This window comes from Leptonychotes weddellii, chromosome 1 (assembly GCF_054177405.1).
Source record: "Leptonychotes weddellii isolate Sample4059 chromosome 1, ASM5417740v2, whole genome shotgun sequence".
NCBI lineage: Eukaryota > Metazoa > Chordata > Mammalia > Carnivora > Phocidae > Leptonychotes > Leptonychotes weddellii.
In genome coordinates this window covers 18,459,478-18,479,388 of record NC_138369.1, presented here as the reverse complement: position 1 = coordinate 18,479,388, position 19,911 = coordinate 18,459,478, and the positions used below count along the sequence as shown (strand labels likewise).

The 19,911-nt window shown below is 48.9% G+C and overlaps 1 protein-coding gene across 1 annotated transcript in view; it reads right to left on the bottom strand.

Moving 5' to 3' along the window:
- CACNA1D (calcium voltage-gated channel subunit alpha1 D) overlaps positions 1-19,911 on the bottom strand; it is a 291,430-nt gene that overhangs the window by 151,446 nt on the left and 120,073 nt on the right. The window contains exon 4 of the mRNA XM_081805721.1: positions 641-780. Within this exon, the coding sequence (XP_081661847.1) occupies positions 641-780 (140 nt within the window). The remainder of the gene's footprint in view (positions 1-640; positions 781-19,911) is intronic.

Genomic DNA, 19,911 nt, shown 5'->3' with positions numbered 1-19,911 from the left:
CAGGCCACTACTTTTTAACACTCTTCTTTAACTAAACTGTTGGTGTCTCCTTCCTGTGACAGGATTTCTGGAGAATGCCTGCTTCTCTGCATTTTCTGGCTTATTTCATTTCATGCCAGATACCTGACATTATTCAGACACTTGTTTTGTTATTTAAAATGGGACAGTAGCATGCCAAAATTTTCCCCCCAAGCAGCAGAAAAAATTAATAACTTTGCTCAGGTTGTTAAATAGCAGAGTACCTCACTGCTCTGAAGGATTTATTACTGTTTTACTGGTTTGCGGGTTTTTTGTTTTTATCTTACCAGGGTGCTAGGTACAAGAGTTCTGCTCATTTGACTCTAACTGCCAGCAGGGCTGGCCTATTTGTGAAGACCCAAGTCCTCTGTAAAATGACCTCTCTTACATCGGGAGCTTCAGCCTCCTTCTATACGCGTTACTGGAAGGGAAGTAAGAACAAAGAGGGGATTTGAACCCAGAGACTGATAGCAGCAGCGCCCATCTTCAAAACCCGACTGGCTGGTTCTGGCCACAAGCGCTGGCAGAGAGGAGCGACCATATTCCCTCAAAAAAACTGTGGTTCTTCATTACTCCCTGCCTCCCATCTTCCAAACATTTCCCCAAAACAAAAAGGACTTACCCTACTATTACTATAACAAAATCCAGTAAATTCCATCCATTCCTAACATAAGCATTAGGATGTAGCAATAATCCATACGCTATAATCTTCAAAAATGTCTCGACTGTAAAAATAATCAGGAAGGCATATTCTACTTTTTCCTGTGAAGAGAAACAAAAAGGGGGGGGGAGAAGAAGAAAAAGAAACAGGAATTAGAATCAATAGCTCTGAGATATAAGCATTCTTCTCCAAGCAAAGTTTTATTATGAGAAATGGCGCCATTAACTCAGCACCTGTGCCAGGAAGGAAAACGTTTTAATTCTAACACTGAATTTCTCATAAGCAGCTAAGTGTAAAACACTTTCCATTCCAGGCTGCATGACTGCATTTTGCCACCTGCCCTGATGCGTGTGCACAGAGTCTGCCTGGGACATAAGGGGCATGTTTGTTGTTTGCACACATTTGCAAAACGCAGCATGTTTTCTTCCTGAGATTGCCAAATCAGGCCCAGAAACGCACAAGGGGGCAACAAGATTCCAACGGCGGCGGCTTGGAGCAGAATGTCCTTTGGAAGAAAGGAAGATGCAGCTGCTTTGACCCTCTCTCCTCCTCCTGGGTTTACGCCCGATTTCTAAGTCATGATCCTCTTTGTCACAGAGCAGCAAGGTGACCTGGGCAAGTCCCTCCTCTCCTCTGGACCTCAGTCTCCTCACCGGCACAGAAGGGGAGCAAATTCGAGATGGCAACCCCCCCTGTCTCCCAGCTGACACTGCTGAGTGACCGCCGCACACCCTCCCAGGGAGTGGGGGCTCAGCCTCTGCATCCTTCCCTCCTACCGGCCCCAGCAGCCATTCCCATCTGGCTGCCCAGACCTCGGAGACTCAGCCCACTGAGCTAGCTGACTCTTAGAACCCTTCCCGTTCCAACGCAGGCAACTTCGTGCATCCAGAGAACACATCCCTCAGCAGGTCTAAAAATGTTGACTCCTTTCCTCTTTTGTAAAGGTTCTCTTTATGCAGCTTCGGCTTTAATAGAAATACTGACCCACTGGGATGTGTGCAATTAATTTTATAAGAGGCACTCCCTGGCAAGAGGCTACTTAATAACTCAATAAAAAAACCATCAGCAATTAAAACTCTTCCACATGGGTCATAAAGCCCTCCACAAATATTAATTCTACCCCATGGGACCCAGGGAAAGTTACCGATACCTTAGGAAAATGGAAGTCACAGAATTCACTTATGAAGACGCCTGGTGCAAGCTGTCAAATGAATTTGGCTCAGGAAACACTGAGTGAGCACCTCTTCTATATGACGGACCCCACGCCAGGAGCCAGGATTAGAAAAACAGCTCCATTGCCATCCCTACCCTCAAAAGGTTTAGTCTGGGAGGGAAGGGAAGGTTTAGTCTGTTCCAAACATGAACACTGCAAATGCCCCAAGGCAGGCAGTGGAGAAGGTGCTTTTGCATCCTGAGCCCTCTGAGAAGGCCGAAGGACTGGTCCACTCCTTCCCCCCCAGGACTCTGCTTTGCTACGTGACCACGACGAGATGGCCTCAGCACCCTCCTACCAGAGTGCTACCCCTGTTGCCTGGCCTTCCCCGTGTCTCCCCCCACATCCTCCCTCCTTTTTTTTTTTTTTTAAAGATTTTATTTATTTATTTGAGAGAGAGGGAGAGAGGGAGTACAAGCAGGGGGAGCAGCAGGCAGAGGGAGAAACAAACTCCCCGCTGAGCAGGGAGCCCAACTCAGGTCTCGATCTCAGGACCCGGGGATCATGACCTGAGCCGATGGCCGACACTTAACCAACTGAGCCACCCAGGCGTCCCTCACATCCTCCCTCTCTACCACCAGGGAAAGCATCCAACCACCGCTGGACCCCAGCCTTCACCCCCATTCCCGACTTCCCGCTGGTCTTGCTGAAAAGCCGGGTCGTCAGTTCTTCCATCCCAGGTCCCTGCCATCCCTAACCTGTCCTCCAGAGCTCCCTTTGAACACCACCCAAGAGGTCTAATAAATTCTTTTGTGGTGTGAGTTAGCCAGAGTTAGTGTACTTTCAACCGTATAGAGTCTCACTCATCTCCAACCTGCACACCCACGTTCCCCCTGACCTCCCAACTGGCCCGGTCCTCAGCCTGGCTCCTCCCAGGTACCACACCCCCTTCACGGGGCTGCCAAGACCTTCCTCCAACATGACCCCTACTCCTTCCCCACAGCCGTGTCCTCCGGGCATGCATGAGCCTGCAGACCTCCGGTGACTCCCTCATTTACTCTTCATATTCCCTGAGAGCTGGGACTTTGCCACTGGCTAGGGAGGAGGGATCCTGGAAGGCTTCAATGAGGTGGTAACGCTAACTTTGAGGGCTAAAAGGAGAGAGCAACTCTGTTACTTGAACCAGAAGCAAAAATCCCTGAAAATACCAACCCACTATACTCAAATTAGACCCTGACCACCAAATGTAGGTTGTCAATATGCTTCTAAGACATGGAGTTCTAGGGGAACAAGATATGCTGAAAACAGCATGCTGATTTTACAATTCCTTTTCCCTTTTTTATCACTTCTGCTTTATTTACTAGGCCAAACAGAGAAAAAAGGCTTTTGCTGCCATCAATATTCATAGCAGTTACATCCCTACGTCAACACAGTGCTATACTTCAGAGCAGAAAAACAAGGCAGGGAACAGAGAGTACATCTAGCAAACACAGCTTGTTTTTCCTCTTCGGCTTTTATTTGTAAGTAATATTGCCACAATAATACAAGGGCCATTAGTGTAACTGAATTGTTTAGGGTTCTTTTATATCCCTTTCGCTTGTCCTCCTCTCTCCTTTTAAAGAATTGGGTTTCTCTTTCCAAAAATCCTTAGTGCATTACTTGATGGAATTGATTGTAGGAAATATAATCTTGTTTTATTGTGATTCTCTACTACAGAGACTTTACCCTGATGCCAACGGAACCATCACAGCCTAAAGAGCATTCTAGACCAGTCTGCCTAAAAACCAGTTCTTATCCCCAATCCTGCCATTCAAAAGGACTCCTGTAAAACAAATATACCTCCACAGTAAGCAAATGTAACATTTTAAAAAATTTTGCAAAACAACCATCATGGGCAGGAGAGGTAATTATTTAAAAAAGAATTGGTCATTTGAGAAAAGAATGTTGAGTTAGTAATTTGCAAAGGAAGTCACCAGGAGGGTCAGGTTCCTAACTGGGCAAGGTGGGAATGCACACCCAGCGGAAGAGGGCCGGTGAGATATTGCATAGAGAAGATACGGGGTCTGTGGCCCAGATGGAGAGCGCAGAGGAAGGGCAGGCTGAGGAAGAGGCAAGCAGGAAGCCTCCAGAACTGGACACAAAAGAAGGTATCTCGGGGGCAGGCCTGCTCCGTCAAAGCTCACAGGCCCTGGTGAAACAAAGAGATGAAGCAATTCCTGCATCCCAGTCTCCCTGCATTTGCTGGGCAGGACCACTCGCCTGTGCACTCACCGAGCCAGCAGCGGGGACTGTTCTCACTAACAGCAGATCCTGGCTGTGCAGGACCAGTCAGATCTCCTTTTAAAAAAAACCACAAATTCCTCCTAGCCAGACACCATCCTATGTAGGGATGAGAGTCACCAATGAGACCTCAAGCCACCTCAAGGCACCAGAAATACTCAACATCTAATTCAGAAACCCGACAGATCTTCTTTCAAAAGTGAAGATTCACCACGGAAAAGAGTCTCTGCACCAGCTAACCTTGCAGAGAACCTTGAGAAACTGAAACTGTCAACAGTAATGGGTGGGAGATGCCAGGACCCTTGATGACACCAGCTTCTCACCTTTCTGGTTCTCAGGGGCCCTTTCACTAGAAGTGTAGTATGAATATCCAGCCGGCCAGCCAGCCAGCCCTGTATCTTCACAGAGTTCCCAACCTGCTGACAGAAGATAACAAGGACTTGATGAGCCTAGTAAGGTCCAACTCTTTGCTTTGGTCATCCACCCACATGGCCCCAAATCTTTGGAAAGGCTCTCCTGGCTGACACCCTGGTAGTGTTGCTCATCCCACACACACCACTATTCCTCACCCTCCGGTCCCAGGGTCCCTATTCGGGGGATCATCTCTTACTGTCTTTGTAATCCCAGTCCCCGGCGCCCACGTGGGACATATATAAGGTACTCCACAGGACGCAGAGAGGAAGGAAGGAATACAGCAAACAAAGCTAGACTTAAAGGGGACTAGAAAAACAGGAGGTTTTGTGATCCTAGCGTACATATCAAAAAAGCAAAACAACAAGGATATGTATCTAAGTTGCCATTAACCCTTTCTAGAACAAGCTTGGAAGAAATGGTCACACTGCTGAATTGACGACTGACCTCAACATCTCGCCTGGCCCTTCCTTTCCATCCTGACCCAAGCCCACAGGGAACGTCCTCATCCCTCCTTCCCTCGCTTCCTCAGTTCTCTTCCACGAGAGCCCTACATGCCGCCGAGGGGCCCCCCTGCTTCCAGGGTGCCCACTTTCATCATGTGTATAAATGCCCCTCTCCAGAATGAGCACATAAGGGACACAGAGCTGGAGAAGCCCAGCCTGGGGGAGCGGAAAGAACACAGGGCTTGTGGCCACAGGATCTGTTTTCTCCCAGCCCCCAGCTCAGCTACTATTTCAGGTCCATGTCCCGTTCCCTCTTTCTAGAATGGTTTCCCCCACCCCACGTTCTCATCAGGCTAAGCTCTTCCTGTCCTTCAAGACTCAGCTTAAGTAACACTTTCTCAGAGAAACCTTTGCTGACCTCCCAGACAAAATAAGGGTCCGCTGTTAGACGTTGTCAAAGCACATGATGCTTCTTCATGGTCCTATTCACAACGGAAATTTTAAATTCCTTAAAGTTATCTCATTAATATTTGTCTCCTCCAATAAGTGAATTTCTATAAGATCAGAGACTATTTCTATTTCAAGCATCATTATATTCTCAAGGCTTGCCACAAAAAAATAATCAATATTTATAAATGAATAAATAAATGAGCAAAATGCGAGGTTTTGAACAAACATTATTCACTGTCCCTTCCTGCTAAGAAGTTCCATAATTGTTTTAGTCTGCTCAGGCTACCATAATGAAATACCATAGACTGGGGGGCTTAAACAGCAGAGTTCCCTCACAGTCCTGGAGACTGGAAGTCCGAGACAAAGGCACCAGCTAATTTGGTGTCTGATGAGAAAGAACTCTCTCCCTACCTTGCAGATGGCTGACTTTCCATTGTGTCCTCGTCTGGCCTTTCCTTTGTGGGTATCTGTGGAAAGAGATCTCTCTCTTCCTCTTCTTATCAGGGCACTAATCCTATTCATGGGGGCTCCACCCTCATGACCTAATCACCCCCCAAAAGCCCCACCTCCCAATATCATCCACTGGGGTTAGAATTTCAACATATGAATTCTTGGGGAGGGGAGAGAGGAGGGGACACCAATATTCAGCCCATAGCAATAATACCAGGGTCCCCTTGGCTTTGCTGTCTTCCAAGAAAAACGTCTGAGATGAAATGCCAGGGAAAAGCTATTCTGCTCTGTAACCGTGGCCCTCCTCAAAGAGGTGGGACAGGGTCTTCCAGTCAGAGCGAGGGGCACATGCAAAGGCTGATCATTCAAAAGTGACGAGCGCACGGGGGTGAGGGACAGGCTGGGGGAAGGCGGGGGGACACAGGGCCTCATGTGCCAGGCTATGGGGCTTGGCCTCCGTCTCTCGCCTGGAGAATCAGCACAATGAACCAGATGATCTTTTCCAGCTGTAAAACTACAATTCCCTACCACCTGGGGAGTAAAATCTGGATCCCAGTTTCACAGTGAGGTTCCACAAGGCCCAGAGACCCCCGGGAAGACCACCAACCCAGAGCAGCAGCTGTGCTTGTCCAGGGGCTAGGTCACCTGAGGTCGCTGCAGCACATTCGGGGGACCAGGCTTGCTGAGGGCCCCTCCCATGAGCTGCCGTGCACAAGGCAGGAGGCTTGAGGAGCCGTGGGGCTACGGTGACCATTTCTGTAAGTGACTCCACATCTCGTCTAACTGCAGTGGGTGAGCCGGGGAGAGGCACCGGCAGGCAGGCCTCGGTTCAGGGCTGCTTAGAGGTAAACACAGGTAATGTTCTCCTCTGTAGGTAGTAATGAAGAATGTACTTCCCTGGCCTCCAATGGGCAGCTGAATGCCCCATTTCCATGAAGAGACTGGCTAGAATAGTCAGTTCGCCTTCATTTGTCTTCACCTTTGGTTTAAAAGTACAAATTCTGGGCGCCTGGGTGGCTCAGTTGGTTAAGCGACTGCCTTCAGCTCAGGTCATGATCCTGGAGTCCCGGGATCGAGTCCCGCATCGGGCTCCCTGCTCGGCAGGGAGTCTGCTTCTCCCTCTGACCCTCCCCCCTCTCGTGCTCTCTCTCTCATTCTCTCTCTCAAATAAATAAATAAAATCTTAAAAAAAAAATAAAAAATAAATAAAAGTACAAATTCTAGACGATGTTTGTGTCTTCCGAGTCCAATTCCAGTCCCTACGGCTGAGTCACCCTGGTTGAGTCATCTACCCCTGGGCTTCTCTGCTTCCTCATCTGGAGAACAGGAGCACTGTCCTTGCTCCACCCACCCAGGTTATGGTGACAGTCAGATGAAGTAAAAGGTGGGAAAAAGTTCTGTAAACTACCCCACATGCCACAATCAAGGCCTCCCCGGCCCCAACCCAGACAAGGAGATACATGAGGCAGCTCTCCTAGCTCCTGGGAGGTGCGGCCCTGACGCGGGAAGGGGAGGCGGCCCTCTGGAACTCTCTGAAGATCCTAGGACAGTCCAGTGACCTGTGACCAGCCAGAGAGGGAGGACCCCCACCCAGCGAGGACAAACGGAAGAAGCCAGCATGGTGGCCCGGCTGGCCCCTCCACGGAGACCAGCCTCCGAACCTCTTGTCTGTGGAAGGGCAGCATCATCACACCTGGGGTGGAGGAGGCTGAGCAGGGCACCCTCTCTGGATGCGGCTTCCTCGCTCACGGGCAGAGCAGAAGTAGCTGCTGTTTTGCTGCCATGCTCAGCTAAGCGTGGTTCTTGCTATCCAGAAAACTCCCGGGCTAACAACAGCACCCTGTCCTTCCTCTGAGAACGGCTCGCTTTCTACTGTCTGTCCAGGAGCTACAGGTGTCGGTACGTGGCCCACGTTACTGGCTCAGGCACAGGCAGGCGATCCACACAGGCCAACCAGGTCCAATGAGAGCTGCACCTGGGACTTTCACTAGGCAAGAAATTCTGTCATTGGCTGGACTTAGCTCTGAGAGGCACTAAGCATGGAGTTACTGGGAAGACACAGAATGAGGAACTGACACCAAGAAAAGCCAAGCCAAAGTGTGTGGAAAGAGTCAAACAGAAAGACAGAGAAGCTCAGAGGCAAGCGTCTAACTCTGATGCCTTGTAAGAGCTCCTGAATCAAGCTGAATCTGAAGCCAAAATTCTCCCCCCCCTTTCTTGGGCTTTTCAGTTCTAAAAGCCAATTCATTGAGCAAGTTTGGGTTGGGTTTTCAGTCAATTATAAACAAAAATGTCCTAGCTAACTACACAGTGATCCTACAGGATCACTCTGCTTCCCTAAAAGCTAAAGCATCTAAGAGAAAGTTCAGCAGCTCATTTCTCAAGAGATTCAACTTCTTTGAGGATTCCCTCTGACACACAGGCTTAGGGATGGTTCTCTATATATAGGACGCATGAGCCCTGCAGATCATAGCCTCTGGGAATTCATCTAAGTTCAGCCTTCCAAACAGACTCCATCAATCCCATCCATTCTCTGTTGCTGTCTTCAATTCCAACTGGTTTCCCACACGCCACACATTCCTTCCTGAAAACTCAGTGCCTTGGACTTGCCTTGCTTCCCATTCCGCCCATGCCGCAGGACCTGAACTGTGAGTCCCCCTGGTAGCAGGTGCATTCTACGGTTGGTGGTCATGCGCCTCCTCACCCAGCTCCAACGCCAAGCCTCTGCCCGCCTCCACCCACCATGCTTGGCAGTTCAAGCTCCCTATTTCAACTCAATTCGACAATACTCATGGGGTACTTACACCGTACCAGGCACACTCCTGAGCACTGCAGAGTGAGAGACAACTGAGACAGCACTGGTGTCCTAAAGGAGGCTGGCAGAGGCATATATAAAAATTTTAAGACACAGCAGATGACAATCAAGGCCAAAGTAGAGTACTGGGGACCTCCTGTGTAGAAACGGAGGGTGGGGGCATGGAGCAACTCCTGCGTCTGGAGCATTTGAGAAAATTTCTTTTAAAGTATAGAACCGTGTCACGTATGTGACTGAGTCACAGTTCCTCCATATGGCATCCCCGAGGACCTCTACAATCTGTCTGAGGTCTACCTACCAACAACCAGCTGATATCTGTTACCCCACAGGGTACAGGGCCCCCACCCTACCTGATCCCCCTCCTCTTCCTCCTCCTCTGCTCCAATCCATCAGTCCTCATATAACACCCTGCACATAGGTCAGATTCACTAGAACCTCTGGTCTTCTCCATGACCCAGAGCACTTCTGCTGATCTCAATCCTGCTCCACCATTTCAGGGAAGGCTAGGGAGTTTCATTTCTTCTTGAGTACCAACTATGTATGAGGCCATGCAAGAGGACAGAGAAGGGCAGGGCCCGGCCCTGTTTTCAGCTCCTGGTGTGGTTGGGAAGGAGAACCCATTGATGTGTTGTCTTGTCCTGTTTGTAGATCATCAGGACCTTGAGGGCAAGAACCACTGCTTTTACCTCTGCAGACTCTCTCACCATCCCAAGCAGAGAACTGAGCCTCAATAACCACCATGATGCATCCACCACAAAGAAGGAAAAACAGAGACATGCTCCTAAGGCTGCATCGTGAAGCCACTGGGGGCCAAGACCTTGTCTTGCCATCAGGGAGCACTGACAGCAGCTCTATCACCCGGGCCAGAATCCCATTCGCGAAACAGAGGTTCGCTTTCTTTCCAAACCATGTCATGCCTTTACATCACGTTCTGACAGCTCGGGTCAAGGTGGACGGCAGGAGGAATATGCGTCCTACTTGGGACTCATCAAAGCCACCTGCTTCCTCTCTGGGATGAGGGGGGGCCTCGGTCATGTCACAGCTGCCAAATACCCATCATTCTAGAAAAGCCACCTACTTCACATTGGTTAGTTTGCACAACGTGAGCCAAATGCTCCAACATGTCCACCTCCCTGGCCGTAAAGAGAGAAATGAGCAAACGTTTCAAAATGGCAGGGACAGAGTAAGCTTAAAACCAAACATCTTCATGTGACAAGAAAACGGTCATTTCTTTCCTTCATTAACAGAGGTAAGGACAAGCCTTTCAAATCCGCATATGGTTAAATTCCCTGACAGCAGAGTTCTAGATGAAATCTCCCAGCATTCCCCTGACGCCCCCTCGGATCCCTGTGAATGCGCTGTTTGCACGCTGGACACCACACTTGGAGCGTGAGGAAACACCTTCCTGTCCCTCCCAACTCAGCAGACTCTCTACGCGATGGGGTAAGACAGGCAGGGAAGGGGTTTCTACTCACATCCACATGCGAGGGTCCCAGACATGGAGCTGCTTCTGGCCACAGTCCATGGGGACAGCGATCATGCCCTCTGGTGTGAGGTGCCCTGAACAAACTCACTTGCATGCCATCCCGTGCCTGCCAAATCTCGCCCAGGGTTCTGGGCTGTTCCACCGAGGCCATACCAGCACGCCCTCAGCCCAGGGCCACCCAGGCAACGAGCAACCTGAGGATGCGCCTTGGAGGTCCCAGCTGCCAACTGCTCAGTGTTGGTCCCTGGGGCGGGGCTGCTCCCCCTTAAGAAGGCACACAGTCCCTCGGAAGTACCTGCACCTCCTACAGGGGAGGCAGCGAGCCTGGGGCCAGGTCCTGGCTCTGCCACTTATGTGCTTTGTGGACTCAGGCAAGTGACTCTACCCCTCCTCCTCACCACTGCTGCTTCATCACAAGAGGAGAGTGAGGACAGCCACGGCCTAGGTTTCTCGTGCAGTGGAAATGAGGCCACACGTGTACAATGCAAGAACCAGGGTGTGCACATAGCGCGCTCCATGGATGTTGCATCCTGTGGTGGTTGTGTCGATGGCCACTACCCAGGAAAGACACAGGGCCTGGCACAGAGCCACTGCTAGCTACGAAGTGAGCCCTGGGACGAGGGAGAACGTGGTTCCATCTAAACCTGCTCCTGCACCTTTCGGGACCGTCCCACAGCCCGCCTGTGGCCACTCCTATAGCGGTCAGGAGGGGAAATGGGCCCCCGTGCTCCCCGCCCTCCCCTCGCGGTGAAAACAGAGGACGGGCGTCTGTGGGGCGGTGGGAAACAAGCAGCATTCAGCTCGTCAGCTGTGACCTTCCGCCTGAAAAACCACACTGGGTGATGAACGACCCTAGGCCACGGTCACCTCTTTCCCAGGGAATGTGCTGAGAACGTAGGTCATTTCTTTCTGAATAAATTTATGAATCAAAGTTTAAAAATATATAACGTGTGGCGTCTATAATTGAGATAAAGTACGTAATACATTCACTCGGAAGATTAACAACTCCATGCCTGTACTTCACCATTATTTTAGAATTAGTAGGTAAAATTGAGTTAATTTAAAAGACACTGGGTAGCTTAAAAACCAGGCACCACCCAACCATGGCCTTGAAGTGGAAATCAATACATGGTCAATGACTGAGCAGAACAGATTCTCTGCAGACCCACTCCAAGCTGCAAGTGTCATTTGCATTGATCTGGCCCTGCCAGTCAAATGTCTCCCTCAGAACTTTATGCCTCCCAGAGGCTGGAGGAAGGGCTCTGCACCACCCCACCAAGCTCAGGGAATAGGATTGCTCCATAAGCAATGGTGCTTGTGGAGCAATCCTATTCCCAGAAAGTTGGGTGGTTCCCGAAGCAGTTACTAGAGGAGTCTATTTGGTCAGGTGGCTAGACTAGTCCACAATGCCACTATTGTTTTCAAAGTGAATTTTTGTTGAATACTTGCCTAGCTCCAAAAAAGAACTCTAGGCAGCAAGAATATGAAAATCTGAAGTAGGTAAGAAAGGGAATGCTACACAGCTGTGTTTTGAAAAGGCAGGGGAGGATGTCCACGATACATTACCACAGGAATCGTATGAATAGGATCCCCTCGATGTCTGAAAAAAAAAAAACAAAACTCTTAATAAAAGCCAGTCTGCAGTGTAGACAGCCAAGTGTGAAGAGGCTTGGCTCTGAGAGTGAGATCATGGGGCACATCCTCTCCACTTTTAGGTATCCCTGATTTGTTGGGAGTCTTTCTCACTGAAGAACTTTTACTTGAAAATCAGCTGAAATTCTAAATATTTAAGACAAAGGAGTAAGCTGAGAGAGGAAAATTAACAAAGAAAATGAAATGAAGCAGGAGTAAGACCATGACAAAGATGTAGGCAGTGAAGGCACAGCTTTATTAGTATGTCTCGGAGATTTCTAACTGCTGTAGTGAAAGGAGGAAATCAGACCAGTGACACAAGTCACCTTCTCCTTTGAATGAAACTGTTTCTCAGCACAGAAAAATATTTCTCCAGAGCATTTGCATAGAGAGAAGAACCAGCTGACAGTATGAACTGAGCACCAATTATGGGAAGTAGACTAACATTCGCCTGTCTTCATGGAATTTGTACTGTAATAGAGACAGGACTTTTTAAATGAAATACACAGGAAATTAATTTTGTGGTTTACAACCAGCAATTTTTGAAGAATGAAAACAGGATGGAAAAAAATCAGAATGCATAGAAAATAGCAAAATTTGGTAAGAGTAAATATTTTCATCAAATTTCATGTTTCAGATGATATAACAATACGTGTTTGGGAGTTACAACGTAAAATGTATCTATTACTGTTGGTCAAGTTAAAAAAAAAAAAAAAAGTTGAAACACACACCTCTAGAAGCCAATAATCTGAACCCACCAGTGGACACCAGTAGGGATAAAGACCCACTCAAGGCCACATGGGGAATGGCTCATAAAGAGTCCTAACTGGAACAAGAAGAGAATGATGCCTGCCCCCCAACCCCGGGTCCTAAGCCTGTTAGGACAACAGGTCAGAAAGAAGCAGGGCAGGGAGCACTGAAGATCTGGACCACAGGCCCCCACCCAAGACTGGAGCCTGTAGGCCAAGGAAGGCCAACAGAACTTGGGCGTCCCCTGGGTCCTCAGGCAGGCATGGGGCTGCTTTGGAACAAAGCTGTCAAAGCAAGGGGCACTGGGACTCACAAGGAGACACGAGAGAGAAGGGGGTCCTCTTATCCATACAGCTGCTTTATGGAAAGGGGGGCCAGCTCAGATCTAAGCCCCTCTACAGCTGGGCAGAGCATGTTTGCGTGTGTCTTCGTTCACTGGATGAGATGAATTCCTTCCTTAGCTTCTTTCACACCGTAAACCGATTTCCCCCAAAGAAGAATCTTGTACAGAGGCACGAGGCTGTGGGTGATGAAGAACACGCTCGGACTGGCTGTGTGAGCCCGGGGAGAGCACAGAGATTCTCCAGCAGCAGGTTCCTCGTCCTCGCAACGGGGGACGCCACCACCATCAGGTAATTAAGGATGAATACTGCTGGTGGGAGATGCCCCGCGCCTGGCTGGCTCTCATGAAGCGGTTGCTGTCACCCTGGTGGCTGTGAACATCCCACAGAAAGGTCTCCGCTAGCTCTGGGGTGAGGCAGGGAGAGGACCGCTTTCCAACCAAGGAATCAAGGGCAGGGCTCTGGAAAGTTGAGCAACCACGTCACCTTACGTTGCCACGAGGCTAAGGCTGAAGCGGGCACACCAATCCCAAAATCACCACTGCCACCATTGTGCTCCAGGACAAAAAAATAGCATTGGAGGCTCAGAAAACACAGGCAAGATCATAAACAAATACCTGGAAACCACAGGCACTAGAGTCCTGCTTGGCTATCTGAAAGCTCAAAACTATATCCATCCTGTTAATTCAGGCACAGGCAGATGCCCTTTTAACGGCTTCATAATCACTAAGATCCATCACCATTTTAACAGTGATTAGTGTTAGAAAAGGCAATAGGCTTCGCCGTAACCGCCTCAATTCAAAATTCATTAACACTCTGTGACCAACTGAAATCATGACACTGAGCCCCGGACTTCATAAACGCCTCCTAAGAGAACTGCCACACTGCCTAACTTCTGTCCTCTACTTTAAAGCTGCCTTGACAGGTCAGTAAAGTTCACTTCCCAGAGCCACTGCCGGATGAAGTTTGCATTCGGGCAAACGCAGATCATGAGGATCACTTTGAGACATCTGAACATAAAGAACCAGGAAAGCTGAAACAACTAAATGGATGCTATTTTCTAAATAGCTAGGTTCGTTATTTATAAAACATCTTAGTGAGTTAGGATAAAACAGAGCAAATACAGGTTTTCCTTTAATTACAGTAATGCTGGTGAATCAGACCTCAAATGTCTGGAAATTACTGCTTTCTACAACTTGTGATCCTGCTCAAATGCCAAACTTAAAAAAAAAAAAAAATCCAAATCCAGAACAAAGAGTCCAACTGTAACATCCAGTCTTGTCTCTCTCTCTCTCTTTTTTTTAACAGCCCAGACATAGGAGAATCCAGAGAGAGAGACACACACAAAGACAGGAGGTAAGACAAGCCTCCTTTACAGACAAGGGAAGGTAAAGGCTGGGGTCTGAAAGACAAGCGGCCGGATCAGCTACGGAGGGCCTGCACTCCACTAGTTTGCTACTGACTTTTAAACAACCAGACCCATCCATAAGCCAGGACAAGGAACACAAAATCTACCTGGATGACGTCCGGCTCCCAGTCCTCAGCTGGGCAGCACAGTGAATTTGTGGAGTCAGACAGTTCGGGTGGAAAGTTCCCGTTTGGTCCAGCTATCTCACTTGGCACAAGCACTTCACCCTTCTGAGCCTTGGCTTCCTGGTCAGTGGATGCATTGTCAAAGGAATAGATGAGATCATGGGCAATGCCCAAGCACCCGATAAATGGCTGCCATTAGGATACTGGGAGTGGAGGCTAACAGTGCAGGTCTTGACCTCTTTTTGCCTACACTAGAAGCTCTCCAGATGGATTTCCTTTTAACCAATGCATCCGGTGAACTGACGTTGTTTGTTCCTTCTGGGTAAGATAAAGACAAAGATCCATGCCATACTGAACTCACTTGGCTCCCAGGTCAATTTCTAGACGGCTCTTACGTTTTTGTTCCCAAGAGTTGAATTGCACGCTTACCAAGAATTGGTTATGTTTGCTCCCCATTTTACAGCAGATGGACTACCCAACTTAAGTGAACACTGCTTGGAGTGACAAGTTGGGAGTGTAAAAAGAGTTGTTGCTTCCATAAAAAAAAAAACCAGGCTGCATCCTTCGGAAGTACTGGATAAGAACACTGCTGAAGGCTCTGTCGTTGAATCCGACATGAGTGGCACGACAGACAAGATAAGGGAAAACCCGTAAGCTTTTAGAATTGCTCTCAGCTTTCTTCTCAGAGATCTAAGTTCTTATTCTATTTTTAAATAAAATGTGACCAGAAATTGTAGGCACATCATAGGCATAGTTTATGCAAGAAAGAAGATGGACACTCTTACCGGTACATGTGTAATACTCAAAAAAAAGCCTTTGCCCTACTCCAAAAGGTTGACAGGTAAATGTCTGCTTGGTTACATATTCTGGGTGAAAACAATCTTTAAGATGTGCTTTTATCTTTTTAAACCAGTCTCCCCACGCCTGACTTCTCAGAATAACCGACTTAGAGGTCAGACACAAGAGCAGGTGCCTCAGGAGCCAGGACTCTCTCTGTCCTCAGCTCCCGGCTGAGGTCGGGCACGCGACTCCGCTTGCCGTGAGTCTCTCTACAAACAGTATCACCGAGTGCAAATGTGTTGTCGGTCTCCAGTGCATGTGTGTTGAAGTAAATACACTGCTCTCGTGACAATCTGCGATGCACAGGTGGAGTGCCGAGGACCACCACCACCTGTGTGTTCGGGCTTCACGTTCGCACACACCCCAAGGTTGAGTGCTCGGTCCACCACCTCTGGCTTTCTCTGGGGAGCCTATATACATTTCTGAAGATGGGCTCACCTGCGGTCGGAGGAGACCGAAAACCAGCCTGACCGTCCAGCCTAGCCAGCGATCACCGAAGGACACTCGTGTCCGCATGAAAGCAACCAGGCAAGCTGTGCCACCTTCTTGGGCTATGTTAGACTACCAGTGACAACTCAAAACTTGTACGTCTCCCTAGACTAGGGGTTGGCAAATCCTAGCCCACAGACCAAAGCCCGTCCGCCGCCAGATTCTCATCACCATGCTTTCATTTCAGCACGGCATGCTCATTTGTTTACGCACTGTCTGTGGTTGCCTGGGCATGGCCACGTAGCCTAAACTATTTACCATCCGGCTCTTGACACAGAAAGTCTGGTGACCCTTGCTCTGGACCCTGACTGCCCGTGAGAGAGAACGCTATTAGCTTTCACTTCTCTGCCAGAGAGAGGAAAGGAGAACACTAGTGATTATCTAGCTCGGATCCTTCTTCTGAGATGAATAGTGTAACAGTTGTGCTTAATAGTCAAGACAGGTGTGGGATGCCTGCACAAATCTTTACGCACACATTTTTAAACACGGGTTCTGATCGTCCTTCCTTGCTGCTTCCCGTGAAAACATACAGGCACGACAATTACAGTGACCACTGAGGCTTTCTGAAGCACACACATGCATGGTCACACACGGTGCTCAGCTTGGTTTAGAGGTACACGCTACAATTCAGAATTGCAAGCACAAAAGCGACCGCTACTTAGGGATTACTTTCTGAAAGACCTTGAAGGACTTGATTCCCCATTATTCCCAAAGAAGCTTTTGGTTTTTTACTCTGTATTTAACCAAAGTTCCTACGAGACTATAAAAAAACCATAGCCACTGTGAAAATTAGTTAAAATAATAGTTTCTGCAAAATACTTTCAGTGCCGTGGCATTCATCCTTTAGAATCGGGTTAGGGAGTACTATAATTTGGTCTGTCAGCACGGATGTTAAGCGTACAGCAGACCCAGAACAGAGCATGTTGACTCTCTAAGGTTTGGGGGCTGGGGAGATTGTAACAGCCTTAAATAAGACTCAACATCCATCCTTCCACAAGAAATGATCCTCAGACTTGACAAATAAAACCAACACAGAAAGAACACCAAAGCCACCAAAAGATAGTCCTAAAGAAAGGGCACAGTTTCTGCCTTTGATGTTTATGCACGGGTGCAGATAAGGTGTAACAGGAAGTGGCAGTAAGGATAAAATTCTCCACTTTCTATTTTTTTAAAGCTGGGTGAGAAGGTTCTTATTACCCAGGTCTTAAAGGACAGGGCTCCCTGATGGAAAGAAGCACAAAGTACCTCAATTTTTAAATAACCAACAAATAGGACTAGATGCTCCCTGCCCAGGGCTTACTAAGCCAGCCCTCTATCATCACCCACCTGCCACCCCCATGGCTACAGTCTGAGGAGGCTTGAGGAGGGGGACATGGAGTTATCAGGCTGTCGGCCTTGTGGAGACTTCAGTGTTGGGGAGGCCACCCTTCCTAAATCCAAGTGATAAAGACTCAGGAGAATCAAAGATGGTCTTGCCTGCAAGAAGGAAAAAAGAGCATCTTATCCCCCACAGTCCTGAGCTGCTGCTCCCCCCTTCCCCAAACAGGGAAAAGCAAAGTGGCAGGACAGTCATCGTGCTGCCTATTGGCCTGGCAAGGACCTGTGAGCTTCCCATGAGCCAAGCGGACCCCACAGGGTACTTACTAGGTGTGAGTCGTCTCTGGGACCTCACCCAAGGGTACTGGTCACCATGAGAGGTCAGTCACCATAGTGACAGAGGCTGTGCAGTAGGGATGAGAGCAGCTGAGCCAGAGCCCCATGTCCCAGGTCAGGGCCTGTGAGGTGAGGAAGTGTCAGCAGGCCCTCCGCAGAACACCACCACACCGACCCCGTGGGGGACCCGCACCTGGACACCTGTCAAAGGGAGGGGCTGCCACCTGGCCCGTTTTAGCTACAGAGGCTGCAAAACCAAGCAGGAGGAAATCCTCTGCTGTGCCCAGCTTGGGGAAAAGGTGTTTATCCTATTATGGCTCTCCCTTCTCCCCTTCCTCAAAAATGGAGCACTTGGAGCTGCTGTGGGGCAGGGGAGGGAGGGAGGCTGGTGGGGACAGCAGTCGTGGGGTGGGGGAGCCCTATATCAGGTTAAAACACTCCAGGGTAAGAACTGAAAGGGACTGCAAAGGTAGAGTCCGCCCAGGACAGTACGAAGACACGGGAGAGGTTGGGGGGGTGGGGGTGGGGGTTTGTGAAGCAGCGATTGCAAACATCAAACCGTGCCATGTGCGACGTGAGATTCCTCAACCAGTGAAATACACACGGGTTAACTGAGGCTCGCAGAGAACAAACTTGTCCAACGTCCTCAACCCAGACAGTAGCTATGGCTAAACTTTCCCCTGCACGAGAACACTTGACTGTCACTTCATCCATGTTTGAGGGGGGAAAAAATTAGAGGGATTGGCTCAGGGCCATGGGTCATATTACAGGTCCCTCCCTCCTTGAGGGCTGTTCCCAAGAGCCTCCTTCCTGTGGCTCCAGTTCATCTTTCAGCCTTTCCCATCTTATCTTTTTCTCCACCTTCCACATTGCCTCTATCATCTGCCATACCTGCCCCACTTCTCCCCTCCATCTGATTGTCAAAATCAGTCAGGATCTTACTGTGTGACCACGCTGTCCCTAAATACTCAGGCCACAGTCACGGTTCTAAGCTACTTCGAGACCAGAGGCACCAGGAAATGACTTTAGAGCAGGCCTTTCTAGAACTTGGCCATCAGCCGCCACCTGTTCTGCAGCCCTTTGACCATGAGGGCGCAGGCATGGGGCAGCGCCGACCCACCCAAGCCCACTGCACCAAGCAGGGAGAGTCCAGACTTGGAAACATCTCTGACGAGCCCCACTTTTAATGAGGAGGAATACAGTGGGCTCCAGACCCCTCCGCTCTAGAATTCCACTAACTCTGTGTATCTCCTTGGCCAGACTCCAACTTCTAAGCTAACCTAGAAAAACACCAAGCAGCAGGACGAGAAACAAAACTTCCTTTCCCTCTGCTCCCCACCCATTCTGTGAGTTTTCTCACTTGGCTCCCCCACCTGCCCTGAAGCCAGGGGCTGCAGCAGGTGACTCCATGGGACCCCACATTCTCTCCACATCAGGTTTACCAAACCTCTGCACACACAACTAGCCCACCCCCGCAACAACACGGCACTGGGGAACCAGGTGCCCCACCATGTGACTTATTTTAATTCGTTGCAAACTCATCAACAGATGTGAAGGTCAAAGAGAAATGGAGGTGGCTGCAAATTATCTACAGGTTTCGCAAATTCCTTTCTGGTCACTTTCTGCTGTTTTCTTTTTATCGCGCAAGAAGTAACCAGCCAACGTCCTGAATCTCCTTTCTTCTGGTTTGCCTTTCCTGTGATTATGACACAGATCAGTTCAAAAATCAGGTTCATGGCAAATAAAAATGAGAACAATGTTGCTCTGACTTCATTCCAGGAAAACAGAAGAAAGGAGTATTGATCTAATCTCTGTCCTCAGTTCACTCTATGATTATCTACGGCTTAGAAACCTCCCCTCCCCACAGAAAGGCTTGCCTGACATTGTACTTGAACAACGTCTCCGGCATTTTTGTCTCACGGCCTGAAAGTCAGAACAAACAGCCGCTACGGCTCCTGCACACGACATCCGCCGTCGCACGGGAGGTAGGGGATAGTCATCAGAGGGAAACAGATGTCCTAGTTCAGCCTTTCTTTAAATCTTTACTCAAAAGCTGCAACTTTGTTTTGGTCACTGAGTAGATTTCAGATTATGGAGTGAACTCGGAGTCTTTCCCCACCGCTAGGTCCCACTCTCCTTCTGCTTGTTGGTTTTTTGTTCTCCAAATGAACAGTGAAAGCAACGCTTCCAAAGCGGCTCCGAGCCCTCAGCACTTCGGGAAACACACCTTGGGGATGATCACATTCCTGGTGGGGAGGGAATCGTAACTGTGGTGAGAAAATGAGCTCAAAGGTATCCAGGTGATACAAATGAGTCCAGCAGGATGGAAGGACTCTTTTGAAGTTGATAAATCAGCTACATCGCAGAGGCTCCTGTGGCGGGTTTTAATGGAATTTTGAAGAAGATAAGCAAAATAGCCCTGTGTAACAAGGGCAATAAATCACAATTATTTTTCACTCGTATTACTGCAACTTGCACCCTCCACTTGAGCATATTTATCCTA